General features: G+C 38.8%; 1 protein-coding gene across 2 annotated transcripts; it reads right to left on the reverse strand.

Annotated features, from left to right (window-relative positions):
* Positions 1 to 12,972: 12,972 nt before the first annotated feature.
* LOC148027432 (uncharacterized) lies at positions 12,973 to 17,054 on the reverse strand. Of its 2 annotated transcripts, XM_087689118.1 has the most exons (6): positions 16,230 to 17,054; positions 15,964 to 16,067; positions 15,656 to 15,832; positions 13,720 to 15,542; positions 13,441 to 13,637; positions 12,974 to 13,378 (listed from the first exon to the last, which is right to left on the reverse strand). In XM_087689118.1, the coding sequence occupies exons 1-5, from the start codon at positions 16,421 to 16,423 to the stop codon at positions 13,470 to 13,472; spliced, it is 2,466 nt and encodes an 821-aa protein (XP_087545244.1). In that variant the 5' UTR covers positions 16,424 to 17,054; the 3' UTR covers positions 12,974 to 13,378; positions 13,441 to 13,469. The 2 variants fall into 2 exon arrangements, with proteins under 2 accessions (XP_087545245.1, XP_087545244.1); XM_087689119.1 differs by lacking the exons at positions 15,964 to 16,067; positions 16,230 to 17,054 and having other exon boundaries at positions 12,973 to 13,378; positions 15,637 to 15,769.
* Between the last annotated feature and the right edge of the window lie 249 nt (positions 17,055 to 17,303).

The following is a 17,303-nucleotide window of genomic DNA, read 5'->3' on the forward strand; positions in this document are numbered from 1 at the left end:
CCTAGAAATCTAGGTCGCCATAAAGTTGGCAAGGTTGTCATAATGAAGATCTTACCTCTCCTCATTAAAGTGAAAAGTAATATTCAATTTGAATTTTGGTGGATACTCGATTGCCTCCCTCCATCGTTTCTCCATCGTTTCTCTCTTCTTTTTTTCTCCTCCTTATTAGTCTCTTCTTTGTTTTCGTTCTTGCTTCTAATCATATCCTTAGCTATGGATCAATCACCCAATGATCTCTGTAACTCAGCTATGGATCAATCATCTAATGATCTCTGTAGCTCTCATAAAAGACCTCTCTATCATCTTCATATTGAGTTGGACAGTGAGTATGAACCGATAAGAAAGAGAACAAAATCTATCACGGTTACAGAGTCTATGAAACATATACTGAGGTTTGAAGGAAAGAAGAATATTGATCTTTGGTTAGATGGAAAGCTATATCCCAAAGATCCTAGCAGAAATAGCACTCCTCCTTTCTATAATAGCTCGTCATTAATGAGGTTTATTGGCGATGGCTACAATGGATTTTTAGGTTATACACTTAATCTTGTTGCAGAAAAGGATATCCTTGGACTAGAGAATCATCTTTTGATGAAACACAATATAGAGTTGTTGCAGAAGCTAGAGGATTGTCAACAAAAAATTCATTCATTGGAAAAGCGTATCAAAGCTTATCAACAAAAGCAAACTTTATTAGGCCTTCGAAATCGACAAAGAGCTCTTAAAAATATTGAGAATCTCAAACGAGGAGGAGGAGGCTGTGGTAAAAGAATCCAAGCAGCAAGGTATATTTTTTTTCACTTGAAAAATCTTAAATATGGCTTTATTTAAACTACTTGCATTGATTTGTGATGTTAATTTTGCTTAGATCTCTTCTACAACCAAATGCAAGTGAAAGAGATTCTTTAAAAGCAGCTCAGTTTTATTATCATCTTCTTCCTTCAGTGGTTTCAAAGGATATTTTGGAGAAGAAGAAATTTAAAAAGGCAAAGAAACAATGCTTGGAGTCATTTGTGAAGGATCATTCTTTGGATTCTGAGTTAGTACAGAAGACACTGGATAGTATTGGTATCAGTCGAGATGCTTATATGCAACTTTTCCAACTTTTACAATCAAATATGAAGCAAGGACAGGTACACAATTGCATACTTCCGAAACCATTTGTGGTTAGGACTATCAGACAGAGAGTTAATAACAAAGTGATGGAGATTCTAGGTGAGCCTTTTCATATCAAGGCTAGCTTCAAGGGCAAGAAAAAGGAGGTTACATTCAATGAATTTAACAATATTTTCCTTGACTTGCCCACCCTACAATGCTTAATGATCAAATTTTATGACTTGTCAGTAGTTGAGGCACAGGGAGTGGCTAGATTTGTGATTAAACTTGATGAAAGTGAGATTCTGAAATGTAAAAAATTGGAGAGAATCTCTATCACCTTGATGAATAGAGCACTTTCGTCAAGTCATTGCAATCACTCAACATCATTTAGTGTTCAATCTGAATATAACATCTGGTGGCTAGGAGCATTTGAGGTAGATACTGAGAATTTTGATATACTATATTGGGTTTTTCATCAAACATCAATACCTAATGTTATTCAAAGGCAACAAGCAGGAGAAGAGCTATTTGTTGAAGGATTAGGGAACTACAGGATTGAGTGGCACATAGCTGGTGACCTAAAGACACTCAAATGTATGTATAATGTATCAAAGGGAGCTAACTCGAGATCTCCTTGCTTATACTGCATGTCACCAGCTGTAGAGTTAAACTCAAGCAATTGGAATAGAGCTCCCTCTAGGCACAATAAGGATCCACAGTTTAAACCAGTCTTGGACATTCCTTTAGCGAATGCCCATATTTGTACACTTCATGCACTTTGCAGGATAATCGAAAAGCTTGTTCATCTCTATATAGGATTTGCATGGAAGTTGAAGCCATTATCAACTAGAACAGATGCTATAACAAAGGTTGAAAAAGTTCTCTCTGCAATTGGTTTGCATGGTGGCAATGTTGTTATTGAACCAGATCTTCAAAAGTCTAAGGATGGTAATTGTGTCCCAAAAAAACCATCTATTGGTGGAGTGAAGGCTAGAAGGTTTCTAGGCTTTCATGGGAGACTTGGCAAGATAAACTCGAGAAATGGTGGCTCAACTATTAAATTTAATCAGTGGAAATCCCTACATAATGCAGTTAAGGATCACACTGATAATGGACAAGCTCGAAATAGAAAAGCTAAAGTTTGGGAAACACTAGACAAAGTGTTTTTTTATTGTGATAAGACTGAATGGAATGACGATGATCTCAAAGACTTTAAAAACCAATTGAACCTTTTCAAAAAGGCGATGACAGAAGCTTGGGGTGATCAACACTTTACTCACTATATGGTAAGAAGTTTGTATATGTTTGTTTCTTCATTGTCGAACTCATATAATGTTTTTTAATAACTTTCCTTATTTGTTGACTATGCAGCATATTCTATACAACCATGCTCCATACTTTATTAAACAATATGGATCTCTATCTATCTGGTCAACCCAAGGTATGGAAAAATCACATTATCAAGCAAGAACAAAATATTTCAGACATACAAGACATGGAGGTGGAAGACACAAAGCCAACAGTTTATTAGAGGTCTTTCAATGGTTCTATCGACAAATTTGGCATAAATTCAAGCTTAAAGATACAACCACATCAAGCAATACATCATCTTTAGCAAGGACTATACAAATTGTTACCCAAAGAAGAAAAGATAGATATTTAAATTCTTGCGCAAAGCAAAGATTTACAGAATGGTTACAAACCAAACAAAGAGTTGGGAAAAGATGGGTTTCAAGAAACCCTTAATCTTTGGCATCTTCTAGTCTGATTGTGTTGCAGAAGAGTCCTTAGTTTCAGGCACCTCAACAGGGCCTTCAGTGGAGTCCTTGGTTTCAGGTAGCTCGACAGGGCCTCTAGAGGAATCTTTTGTTTCATCCCACTCAATAAGACCTCTGTATTTCAAAAACTCTTGTTTTCGATAGCCCGGAAGAAGCTTCAAATTCTTACTATCTCCTACATAAGAGAGCAAATAGGAGCCAAGAACTCCAAAATATCCAGCTCTAGAACCACTGTATCCAGGCATAAAGCCAAAAACTCTTATGGCTTCTTCCTTCTCCACCAAAATGATCTTGTCCAAACCTCTGCTGAAAACTTGAGATCCAATAACCTTTGAGATAGCTCTCAAAGCCATCATTGGTAGACTTGGAGAGCTTGACAATCTACTATGATATATTACAATTGTTTGATTGTTTAAGTTTCCAATATAATGGCCAAGGCTTTGATTTTTTCCAAGCTTCATTGGCCTAGAGCCCTTGGCCCTTCCAAGAAAGTTGTCCAGATCTTCAATCTCAATCTATAGAACAAACCACAACAGTACAAGATATAAGATATTTATCTATAATGCATAATAAAGTCTAACATAAACTCAATGGGTAACTTCGAATTATATTTCATACCTTAGGGTGTTCATCTTCTTCAAGAAGACTATCATCATAAAGATTTATTGAACTCTTGGGCTTCTCATCTGATGGTGACTTCAATCTCTCTTCATACCCTACATCATCAATATGAAGTTTCTTCTGGACTTGCAAGAACTCTTCTTCTGTAGGTAGCCCCCCCTTTTCGTATTCTATGATCTGATTAATACATGTATGTAAGGCTATAGAGCTATCTTGGAAATTCTCTCCCTCAACATCAAGACTTGCTAGTGGTTCTTGTTCATAACCTATAAAATTCATGTCATTTTTGCCCCAACCTGCAAGGATTGCTAAGCAATAATCTTCTCTAAGATCAAAAAGATGTTGAATATCATTTAGCAACACATATCTCTTCTTGTTGATAAGATAAGTGGGAAATGTTGGAACACAGGCAAGAGGACCTTCTTCATCAACCTGTGCACTTGGCTCAATCTCCTTTTCTTCCACCATTGTGATATTGTCACTCTTGAATAAACCTACATCAAAACCTTGGACAAGTTGATTCTCAACATCTTCTTGGAACATCTCCTCCTTCTCTTCGACCTCCTTATCCATACTTGCAATATCCTCTAGCTTTCTCTGTTGGTCTATATCTGGAGAAGAATTTTCCATGTACTGAAGATACACAATAAATCCAACGTCCTTGTGGATTAGAAGGCATTGGTGTTGATACCTGTGGAAAGGGCAACATGTTTCTTTCTTTCTGAATTCCTCATCAATGAGGTTGAACCTGCCGAGCAAAGTTGACCTGGATGTATTGGTGGCTCCCATGACATCACTATAATGAACAAATCCATTGACTTCCAAACCTTGCACATGTCTATCATAAAAACATCTGTACTCCTTAAGTTTATCATCAAGATCCTCTAATAACTCCTTCAAATCAAAAGGAACATTGAAAATTTCCCTGATATAGCAAAACTTGGAAGAATTTCCAGTGATGTGTAAAAAATCAAAGAGCCTATCATCAGATGTCTCAATTATCTCCTCCTCATCCATTCCTTCCAGAGATAGCTTCCTCTTTGTCATTTTGACCAGAAAAATATTTATCCCTGAAAAAAAAAAGCAGAAAAGAACCAATATCCAATAAAACAAGATGATATCATGGAAAGAGGCCCCAACATTGATTTTCCAAGACAAAAAAATCAAAACAGGAGAATTTTTTTAGTTGACCGGTGAAACGCGAAAATTCAAGTGTGTAAGGCAAATGCCTGTGAAGGAATCGCGTTTCATCAGACACTAGCTTGAAGACAAAAATTATTCTAAAATGTGGCCGGTGAAACGCGATACTAAGAAAAATATCATCAACAGAGACATTGTCTCGCGTTTTACTTGTCAAAAATTGCAAATGAAGAAAAGAAACATGAACAATAAATAAATTCTATGGAAACACACAAATTGATGATATAATCATTTTTGGAAAAGATATGCTGCATTTGAAAGATAGAAAGCACATAACATCTTTAATTGTTTAAGTGTTATAAAACATTCTTTCTATATTAATCAAATTTATTTTGTTAAAATGCTTGTAATAAAAAAAATTGTTACCTATCAAAGATTGTTGAACTGCTCTCCACACAGGATGCAAGGACCTTGAAGGGAAGTCGAGACGAAATTTTGGCAGAGAAGAAGACAATGTCGGAGAAATGGGTTTGAAATTCTTTTATATCGACCGTTAAGCATGTGGTGATAGTTCCAACGAAAAAGTTTGTGTAATAATGGAAATACACATGTGTGACTTAACACAGCGTAATAAACTCCTCAGAAGACGTGCGCATTCTCTTTTTCCAAAAATACGTTTTACATGTGTTAAATAACCCTTTTCCAAGTAAATAAAAAATTCCGATAAGCGAGGGTACGTCACACGTGTGTTATTAACACTTTGCGAAGAACGTTGAGTCCATGCAAATTCACCGCCTTCAGCTTTCATCGCATTTCATCACTACTCCATCTTTGTTTTTGGTGTTCCTTCCAGTCTCCACGCATTTCCTTCTAATCTCCAAGCATTTCACTGCTTCCCCAACAAAGCAAACCTTCAAGCATATTGTCATCTTTAGGCTGAAATTGTGAAGAACAAGCTAAGAAGAAGGTATGGTTTCTGCATCTTGCTTTTCAATAACAAGCTCCATTCAATGCATTGTTTTGATATTTTTCCTTAATCCTTTATGTTATTATTAGCTCATGACCACTACAAAAGAATTTTTTCCACAGTGAAAGCATTCCTTAATATAGTGGATATTTAAGAAAATCTTACTGTGATCTGCATGAGCTATCTGAAATCCATGCTGCTGTAAATAATTACTTATCTGAGAATTCCATGCTCTCGGTGACTGTTTCTTTCCTCCCTAATTCTATGGATATTTTAAGTAATCTTAAAAGCTTTCCTTGGTCAATTTTTATGCTATTCATGAGCTGTCCGGTGAAACGCGAAAATAAGGTACTTCAAGCAGGTTTCCTGGCTTAAATTCGCGTTTCACTGGACACAATGGACAACAAGTCCGGTGAAACGCGAAAAGAAGCAGCTGCAAGGAGGCGCCTTGCTTGACACTCGCGTTTCACTAGACAGCTCGAGAAAAATTCAGCTGATACGAGAAAACGCCATGCAGCATAGATAACTCTTGTCTGGGACTTGCGTTTTGCTTTACATGCTGGAGAATAAGTAACATATGTTTTTTTGGCAGATGGCTAGGACTAAGGCAACAGCAAGAAAAGAGAAGATTGATCCTAGGGATTTAGCATCAAAGATTCATCAGTCTTCAAAGCCTCAGAAGCTCTCTAGAAAGTCAAAGCCAAGGAGAAGGTTTTCTCAAAATGTCAGGTGTCTAAGGGAGATTAGGAAGGCAGTAAATGCTCTTGACAATGCAATTCCAAAGTTGTCTTTTCAGAGGCTTGTCAGGGAAATTTGTGACAGATATAGTTTGGATAGTTTCAGATGGACAAGAACAGCTCTTAATTGTATACAAGAAGCCACAGAGGATTTTCTAATTGAGTTTTTCCAAGATGCCTACATTTGTGCTGCTCATGCTCATAGGCTCACACTCATGGACAAGGACATGGTAATTCTTAGGAGGCTAAGATATAGATTTTCAAAGGTCCTTGAGCCAATTCCCCTCACTGATATGAAGACATTTAATATCCTTAATGTGCCCCCAGCTAGAAGAAAGAAAGATGATTCTGGTGTCAGGGTTGAGGATGTCACCCATGAGAAGGATACAAGGCAACATGAAAAAGAGGAGAAGGCTAAAGAGGAACAAGCAGATAAATGGAGAGAGTATAGGAGGCAAAGGGTTGAAGAAAGGGAAATAGAGCAACTAGAGTCCTTTGAAAATGAGCTAGCCACCCTTCTTGAAGCAACTAATCCAAAAGGATTCAGTGTGTTTTGTTTCTTACCTGGTGACTTAGGCAAAAGAACTGAGGTTATCTCCTTTGATGCTGCATGTGTTCAGATTCTTAAGGATAAAAGAAGAGAAGTAAATGACAGTCTTATTCTTGCTGGCCTAAGGTATGTCCATCCATAATTACTTATACTTTTTGATATTTTTTTAGCAATAAGATTTTTCTTGTTTATACTCACTATTTCTATGCCTTTTCTAGGTGTATAATGCATGAGTTTCCTTTGGATATACAACAAAAAATTGAGGTTTTTGATCCATCTATCTCATTCTTTATGAGGAATGAGCTTGATGCAAGTTTTATTGAGCACTGGCTCAATTTGATTGACTTCGATACTTTGGAGCTGCTTATAATTCCATATAATGAAAAGTAAGTGATTCAATATTCTATTAGAGTTTTTGAGATTTTATCCTACTAATTTGTTGAGATATGATTGCTTTTAGTTCTCATTGGAGCTTGATTGCAATAGACCTTGTGGATAAGCAATGCTTTTTAATCAACTCTATGAAAGGAAGCCATGGAAATGCTAAATTGTAAGTTATATTATCCAAGGGCTCCTTGATATTTCAATTCTTTTTTTTGTAAGTACTCTAAATTTCAACATATTTTATATACAGAGGTGCCAAAAGATTAATTGAAGAGCTAGAGAAAAGACCCCCTATGCCATCTGATTTGCTTGCAACAATGCAATATAGACAAGTTGCAGTAAGTTATTCATTAAAATAATTGAAACATGAGTTTGTTCTATGAACTACCATTCGTCCTCTTTATAGTTTTACTTTGTGTTGGTGGTTGCAGTGTCCCCATCAGGATGATAGCCATTCTTGTGGCTGGAGGGTGATTGCAAATGCTAGAAGAATGGTTAACTTTGTTTATCTTAATGATGATAAACATGTAAAGGTAATATGAAAGATGCTAAACTTTAAGATAGATATTAATTGAAAATAGTCCATTGATGATAAAAATATAGTCTATTGTAAGAACAATAATGAACTAAAACTCTTTTTTCTATAAATGTGTGACAGTTTTCGAAGGATTGCTATACATCTGAGCATATTTGGTACATCAGAGCAAAGCTCTTGAAGTATATGATAATCAATTGTATACAACCAACAACAGAGATTGGTGGGGATTTGCACCATGAAGGAGATGTGGTGCCTATAACCACGGAAGGCAAATCCACAGCTTCAACACCTTCTATACCCAAGACATCAAAGAAAGGCAAAAGGACTCCTAGAAAGGATAGTTCTCCAAAAAAGAAATAGCTTTGCCATATCGCCTTGTAGGCCTTCATATATAGAAATTTTCCCTTCAGCCCTTGTATATCTCATAGAGATGGCAGATAGACATCTGCAACAAAATTTGTACATGTATTTTATATTGATAGTAAAGATATCTTTTCTTGAATGTCATTGCAGTGTATTTTATTTTCTCTCCTTTTCGATATCTGCAAAAAATAAATTACAAATGTTTGTTAGTTAGAAAGTGAGATCTTGATATACATCTAAGTAGATATAATATGATGTGAAAACTTACTCGTTTCTTGTCAAGTTGGAATACAAAGGAGCATGGTAGTTCAATGTCTTCATTTTGTAAATCCATCCTCACTTGATGTAGCGTACATGATTTTCTGATCTTTAAGATTGCAATAATATACTCGTTGAACCAAATATCAAGATCCACAATAGGATCCTTGCTGAAATCATTAAGATTCTGGTCTAAAGCAACTAGACTACTACCAACAAAATGCCATCGACTATAGTAAAAGCTAAGGATAAAATTTTGAGTAGCAATCATATATTTACAAGCTATAGAGTCTTGATCTATCTTACATATAATTTTTCCTTCTGTCCTTGTATCCCATCCTTCATCAACAAATTGTATGATATGATCATATGTTAGTCTCTTCACTGAAAGCATGGTTTTTGTTATTCTTATCTCCATATTAGAGAAGAAATCAATAAATATATTAATAGGCATAAATAAAGTAACTTTGCTTAGCCTACTTGAGATATTAGATTTTAGTGCTTTCTGGATCTCAGAAAATATCTTACATCTATAGCCCTCACTAGTAGCTGGACTTGGCAAAGGCCACTCAAAGCTTGAAAAATCTGGCAAAGGAAGGAGTTTTATTGATCCCCATTGGCAACACCGCATAGGAATAACATAAGAATGGTCATAAAAGAATATTCCATTCTCTGCAAGCTCTGTCTTCTTTCTACCTCTATACATTTCTTCTCCAATTGAACCATGTATAACATCAATAACATCAATAATAGATTCCACTGGTTGCCATTCCTCAAGATTAGAGGGATAGACATCTACAAGACAAACAAATATTATAATGGAAAAACCTAAACCATGTTTAAGAAAGGAAAAACTTTAAGAATCAAATTCTTACAATTTGGTCTATGCATTGGAAGCTTTGAAGATCCAGGTTTCAAACACAGCTCTCTATGCATGAACACATGTTGCACTAGTACCTCTTTGATACTATTCTTATTTGCTCCAAGCTTAAAATCTCGGATTCTGCCCTTCCAAGCAGAGATAAACGAGCTCTCATGTCTTTGCCTTTTTCCACGTTTTGCTTGTTGCATGGTGATCCAACTACCTTTGCTAATGATAGTAGGAATCCATCTTCCATCAGTTTGGAATGAGTTAAACACTGATATGGATGTGATTTGGGAGCTTGGACGCCTTGTTGAAGGTCGAATTTCTGTATCCATGGTAGAAGAGAGAGATACATGCACAGAGAGAGAGAGAGAGAGAGAGAGAGAGAGAGAGAGAGAGAGAGATAGAGAGAGAGAGAGAGAGAGAGAGAGAGAGAGGACTAGGCTATCATAACGGAGGGAAAAACAATAGAGGAATAAAAGAAACGAGGGAAAAAACTGAGCGCCATACTTTTCACCAATTTGAATTTCGATTACATCAGTCATTATCATTAATCTAGAAACATCATTAAATAAAAGTAGCCGAGACTCTATGCCATTAATGCAAAATATGTCATAATCACGAATATAAGAGACTAAAAATACATAATAAAAATACAAATTCGTAATATTATCATATTTCTATATTTTTGTAAAATGATTTTTTATTTTTTTTAAATTAGAAGTTCCGTTACGGAGGCTTTGCTCTTATTGGTCTAGAGCACTCTCTCTCCACATCCTAAAAGGCATTTTCGAGACCTCAAAACTCCCCTAATGGGTAGTACATGAATATAGTACATTAGGGTGAATGTGCAAGGTGAGACTACTATATAGTACATGTGCATTAGGGTAGTGTAATAGTGATGTATATAGTACTACTATATAGTACATGTGCATTAGGGTAGTGTAATATGAGTATATAGTACATGTACTATATACTCATATTATTTTGGGCACCTCAAATACTTCTGTCATGTCGGTAACTTATTGACTCCTGCTATCATAGTTCAAGATTTACTCCATTTTAGGAATTCGTTCAAGTACAACACCTATAATCTAAAGACTTTACTTGTGCTTTATTGGTTATTCATAAAGGTTGATGATGATTTCGTTTGGGTCTTATGTTCCAATCACCTTTTCCCTATTTGTGCCCCCCACTCTAATGATTTTCTGTATAGTCCCAACAAGTACCATTTTGGGTCTCTTTGAAAAGTAGAAACTAAAATACATAGGAGAATTTTGGGACTCCCGTTATTCGAACATGGAGTTTTCACTATCCCAACTGATAGGGTTGGATTCCCACCTCTATGAAAAAGGTACATCTTGCACTTGTTGGGGTGATGCAATGATTTTTCTCATAATTCTCTCCACTCCTTCCTTTCTTGTTTGCTTGGTTTCTGCCATTACTTCCAAGGAGGTGGGTTCTCCCATGTGTCTAAGCTCTTGTGGCATTGATCCCCTAATCTCTATCAAATTCCATTATTTTGCCTCAATAGTTCATCATCTAGCAGGATGCCGATCACTCTTAGGTCTTCCATGGAGAGCCCCACTTTGCTTAACCATAGCACATAATTCTCCTTTGTCATCCTGTACTCCAGTTGGGCCATGGTAGTTGCTATACTTTGCTTGAGTGCTCTCTAAATAAGTCATTGCTTCCTTCTATGATTCTCCATTGTGTCCCTTACACCTTGTTTTCTCATCTTCAATAGGATGTTGCTAAAGTTTCACTATCATACTTGTATCATCTCTTCCATTATTCTTGCCCTTTCTTTTGTCCAATTCCGTTCACACTCTAATTGTGCTAATTTCATGACTAGGTCAAGAATCAAGGTTGCATTCTTCTCTTCCCCTATTGGTCCATTTTTTCCTTTGCCTACTCTAGTACTCAATTCTACCATGTTGTTAGGATTTTCCAATGTGAAATGCTACTCCTTCCAAACTCAACTCGACTTTGTTCTTTGTTGCATTTCATAAGCCGGCTAATTTTGAAGTTACTAATAATTGTGTGCCACCCTTGCTACCTCATTGAGCAACTTCAACACCTTTCTATTTCCTTGTTTTGTATTGTCCTTAACTTTCCTTGCTCATTATTAAACTACTCTTACAATTGTATCAATGTGTTTGGTTCCTCTTCTAGTCCAGCCTTATCCTTAACAATTGTAAATTTATTTTTCAATTGTACTCCATTTTCTCTATCCACTTGACATTGTTCCTATGGCTCTTCATACCTTCTTTCTATACTCTCACTAGCTTCAAGTGCTACTAACTCTTTTTTCAAGTTCAATGACTCTCTAATCACCTTCTATTGTTTTACTACATAAATCTATTACTCTCTTTCAAGAGCAACTAAGGTAGAATATTCTTTCCTCATCCAATTGATCTCTTTGATCCTTTGATTCTTTTAGCGTTTTCATAATCTTGTGCAAGCCTTTCCAAGAGTAGAGGTATGCAAGTTAAGGATCCTTCAATCCAAGGTAACTAAAGACGCTCTTTGTTCAAATTCTGCATCTATGACGATCATCGACCTTTTATAGTGAATTATTTTTATCACATTGGAAAGAGATGCAAGTTATATATATATATATATATATATATATATATATATATATATATATATATATATATATATATATATATATATATAGGGGAGGGAGGGGAGAGAGAGAGACATTTTAACAAGGGAGGAACAACCCCAAGATGCCTTAGGTCACGAAGGCCGATAGATTGACGCCCCCCTTTAACTTGACGGATCCCTACCCAATAGATTGATGCTTTCTAGTTCAATTTGAGAAAGTTGATTGGTCAAATTTGAAAATGAATGCCAGCAATTGGTTGAAGAGCTTGAAGCAAGTTGCCCTGCTTTTGGCCCTCGATTGTCAACTTTTTTTTTGTGAATGGTCCCCCATTGAGAAGCCATCGATCAAGGTAAGAGAAATTTCCTAGCTTCCTCATACATTTGCAAAGCCCATTCAATTATAAAATTCAGCAAATGGGTCAATAGTAAGTTGTTTCGATAGGGCTATTTTTTGCTGAAAATCTAATAGCTCCTATACCCTAGAGCATATCCCACAATCCAAAACTTGGTGGGCCCAAACTTCAAAACTTGGACACTCTTCTACTACAGTAGAGAGTCCTTTTTGTCTTTTTCTATTAGTTTTGTGAACCCCACCATTTTCGAGAGTACTTTGTACGTGAAAGAAACAAAATCTCAAGATGCATATCCCTCTATTCCCATCTTAAATCCAAGTAGACTCAAACTTGAAAAGTTGGATACCCTTCACTAACTATTCTACCTCCCTAAAGGTGGTAAAATGGCTAGTGAAAAGTCCCCTTTTATTTAGACACCCATCTTTTCTTTTGCTTGTTTTGTGGTGTTACATACATCTCCATTTTTGGAGCACTTCTAACATGATTGGATGAATCCCAAGATGCCTTAAAAGCATATGTTACAATTAAAGACTCGAACCTCGATGTCCACACTTGAATATTCGAAAGCTCTTTCGCTAATAAAAAACCCATTAAGGCCTTGGGGGGGGCAGGCCAAAATAAAAACACCTTACCTGCCACTACAACATAGGTCCAAAACCTAAAAGTCTATGAATGTCTAAAACATTGTCCTTAAAAATAGTGTGACCATGAAGTTGCAAAGAGGCCAGATGATTAATATAAAAGAACATCCAACATGAGTACCTTTGCTTTGCAGGCATTCTGTGGAACGGCTAGTGGCATATTTCCAGAATCAAATATACTACAAATATAAAGCGGCTCATTGAACCATATGTCATCTTTTCATTAAGAGCATGTTCTTGCTCCTTGATTGACATTATTCTGAAAAATAAGCCTTGAGGCAAGTAACATCACCTGAACAGCCTCAACAATGAAGACCCCGCCGGGATAAAAAATGTTTGTATGCTACAGATTCTTTACAGTCCATGACTTAATGATTGCAAGTTCACCTACATGGCTTATTAGTTCACGTAGGGATGTGTGTTTGGGGTAATGCATAGTTGTAATCCTCATCAAAATCGTGTCCTATACAACCTAACAAAACAAGTGTATTTTACGCAGCCTTAAATCCTCATCAAAATCGTGTCCTATACAACCTAACAAAACAAGTGTATTTTACGCAGCCTTACATCTGAAGGAGGATGTTACTAATCTTTCTCAGTTCTGCAAGTGCTGATAAAGCAGAGACATGACCCTTTCCTGTTAAGAAATTCTTCGGAGGAGGTTCTCTTGATACTGCTGAAATCCCTTCCTTGCCTGGACTGGATTTTAAACTGAATGCATTTTCCAAAATCTACAAACATCAAATTAATGCTCAGCTCATGGAATCCAAAAAAGTTAGAATTTAGCAGAAAATTGGAGGAAAGACTGCTTACCTGGATGCTTTCCACCATCGAATGACCAAGTGTCTGCAACGCATTCCTTGTGTCACTAAATTTAAGAGTTCGATTTGATTTTATACCCCTCTCTGGGGGCTCATTGTCCATCCCTGGGTCATCCAAGAGCTCATTATCAGAGAAGCTTCCTGTTGATACAGGGATTGGTTGCTCATCTATATGCTCTCTTTCATAGTTAGCATCCTCTTCTTTTTGTAGTGATGAAGTCTCTGCTTCTGCTGTCTCAGAGCTTGCTTCCACACATTCATTGAATCCCCTTGATGCAACTATGTCTTCCTGGACTCCATGAGAGTGGTCCTGGGCCAGCAGACCATCCTGTTGAATGGCACTTCCATTATTACACCTATCAGTAGGAACCTGACTTGTGTATGGGCTACCAGGTGAGCTTTCATCTGAACTGCTCACATACACTGCCACTTCTTTCCTGTCTTCAGACGCAGCGTCTTCCAGCAAGCCAGGAAGCAGACTGCGTTTTGTGGGTCTGCTGGATTTACTTGCACAATTTGCTTCCATCGCTTTAATTGCTTGCTTGCTTGTATTCCACTTGATATCTTCAGAGTCATCATGCAAGGCATTATGATTCGATGCTTTATCCCCATGTCCATTCGATGCAGGGCTAGAAGTGTTGTCTTTAAGACCTGCCTCTGATGATTGCAGACGAGAAACCTCCTCTGGTACTACTTTTGGAAGGACTGAATTAATCCACCGTTCTTCCCAATAAGACTCTGTAACAGGTCTCATCATTTCTGGTGAACTGATTGTGTGTCTATGCTGCAGGACTTTGCTAGCGGGAGGAATGTGTGGTTGGAAAGGTGGAGAGTGAGACCCACTTTTATGTTTGCGGCGCCCCCTACTCGAATCAAAAACAACTGCATATTTCCTTCCTGCAGATGGAAGGCTGGCCATGGACTCTTCTGAAAGTGACTGGAGCACCTTGGCATTCTCTATTAGGTTTCTGATATCAACATGTTTGGGAAAGTTCAATAACTTCTGCAAGCAACTCGTTGCATCTGGTGCAGCTAGCAATGTTGGCCTTAACTGCAGCAGCATAGAAACAGCGAAACTGGAAATAAAAGAGCCTCGGGGTGAGCTTTTGCCTTCACCGATGTTTTTGTTGCCATCTTTGGGACTGTCTGCACTGTTGTGGGCTGCAAAAATGGCATCCCAAAGTAACAGCAGCTTATCCAACTCAAACTCCCTACCAAAAAGGACACGCAACCATCGGAGAGCAAAAAACTGAGGCTCCACGCCAAGCCCGACAAGATGAATGTACAATGGCATGTCAACAGCAGCCAGAATATGATACATGGCAGCAGAAGCTTCAATAACAGGGGAGAGACCCGTGGCTGATCCTGTCTCGTTTGCTGCCATGAAATAATCCGCCAACACAACGGCCCCACCTTGCCCCCTCAACAAAGCATCAAGAAGGCAGTATGCATCATGCTCAACAAATCTTGTGGATAGAAGAGCCCCTAATTCCCCTTCTGCACCATAGCTGTCGCTGCCTAGAACCATTGTCTTTAGGTTGAAACCGAAATCATCTGGTTCAACGAGTGCTAAGTCTTCCGGGTGAACCCTATCAACCCAGTCCTCATCACCCTGCAAAGTAGCCTCCTTGGAAGCTAGCAGTGCAGAGTGAGCAGAAAAACTAGCCATCATTTGTTTCCCATGCGAAAGGTTTTCTTCAAAAGGTGTATCAAACCTGTCCTCAAATGGGTCCTCATATCGCTGCCTCACTTGCGACAAATGAGTAACATCCATATGGAGAACATAAAGAAGAGGAGCAAGGACTTCGTGCATTCCTGGACGTGATAAAATAGCAAAGCACAGTAAGTGATGCGAACATACACGGGAAATGCTTCGATGATATATAGGCTAATGAAAGAGCCATATTACAACTGAGCTTGGTGTGAACCTTGACGATAACCATATTGGGGATGAATCAAAGCCCACACTAGCAATATCCTCCGCATCATAGCTTGACAAGTAGAACTTTGAAAGAAGCTTCCATGTTCTGGATAGAGGCGTGTCAGATCGCTTTCGATTGTCTTCTCGATTTCGGCATTTCGGAAATAGCGCCCCCAGACACTTTCTATGGTGTGTGTAAAAGAAAATAAGAACAATCGAAGACAAAACCAAGGGGGCAACTACAGGGGCTGAACATCAAGACACACACAGTAGCACCCCTCCAACCACCCAATTAAAGCATAAAGTTGGGCTCACCAGGGTCTTGCGATAGAGGGTTGTCCACACTCAGATTTTCCCCACGCAACCCATCCTCCATAACATGAGGATCAACAATCAAACGCCTCCTGAGCTCTGCATATCTGCAGCAGAAAGAGCAGGTTAAGTAAACAGGAGAAAACCATTCACATAATCACGACTGTGATGGAGGCAAATCTACCATTCTCCGAATTAGGGTAAACGATTGAGCAGATTCCACACAAGGACTAAAATAGGACAAATTGGAGGTTAAAAATAGAACAGACCTTCTTCGTCCGTTGGCAGCTGTGCGGCGGAGGGTTTCGATGGGGGCAGGGCAGGTGGGGAGGACACCAAGCAGAACACGCCATCGCAAGCCGCGCAGGCGAGGGGAATCTTCTGAATTGGCGACGGAGGCATCGCTGAATCTGGGAGAAGGGGAATCCGAGTCGAAATCTGAGGCCTGGGAGCTGGCAGGCATGGCAGATTATGTGAGGAGACAGCACAGGAGATTGTCAGGAGGCTAAGGCAACAGGCGAGGGCAAAATTGCCCGAAGAAGACGATGATAATGGTGATGATGATGTCTCCACCAACAACAAAAAGAGTCCGACGTTAGCGGAGGTGCGGTCGGTCCGGACGCATCCCCTGAGAACTAAATGTGGCCATGTTTAGGCGATGCTTGGATGTCTATCTTCATTTGATCTCTCTCTCTCTCTCTCGCTCGCTCTCTCTCCCCCGCCGCCTCCCGCCCCCCCAAAAAGAAGCCTAAGTACAGAAAAAAAACACCCAGCTTTATCGATGTTGCTAAGAGCATTTGGGTGCTGTCACGATAGCATAATTGAGATGGCGTTCTTGAGGTTCTTTTGTGCTCCTGAGACAAAAAAGGAGCTTTCCAGAACGAGGCATGGGTGGTCGTACAGTCATCCACCCACCAACGAAAGCCTCTCGAGCACACAACACAGCGACAAAGAGACACAGAGAGAGAGAGAGAGAGAGAGAGAGAGAGAGAGCGAGAGAGCTCTTTCAGCGATGGCGTGCGGGCAGGGAGTGAATTTGACCACGCCTTTCCTTCCCGAATCCTCCCTCTTTCTTCCTTTTTTTTTTTCTTCCTCTCTCTCTCTCTCTCTGTGTCTGTCGCCGCTGCGGTGTGCGTCTCCATCGTTAGAGGGCCCGTCCCAACCGACCCTGGCCCCCCGGCTCTTTCCACGTCATCATCATCCCAATTACAGTTGTCCTCCCGGTCATTGCCACTTAGATTAGAAGCTCCGGAAGCCTCTCAGGTTGTGTGTGCGTGTGTTGTGTTCCCCCTACATAGGTAGGGTCCTTTTAAGCCTTGGTTTTCATTGCCAATCGCACATTT

Source organism: Lygodium microphyllum, chromosome 12, assembly GCF_053477565.2.
Source record: "Lygodium microphyllum isolate KBCC chromosome 12, Lygodium_microphyllum_v1.1.10, whole genome shotgun sequence".
NCBI classification, from domain to species: Eukaryota; Viridiplantae; Streptophyta; class Polypodiopsida; order Schizaeales; family Lygodiaceae; genus Lygodium; species Lygodium microphyllum.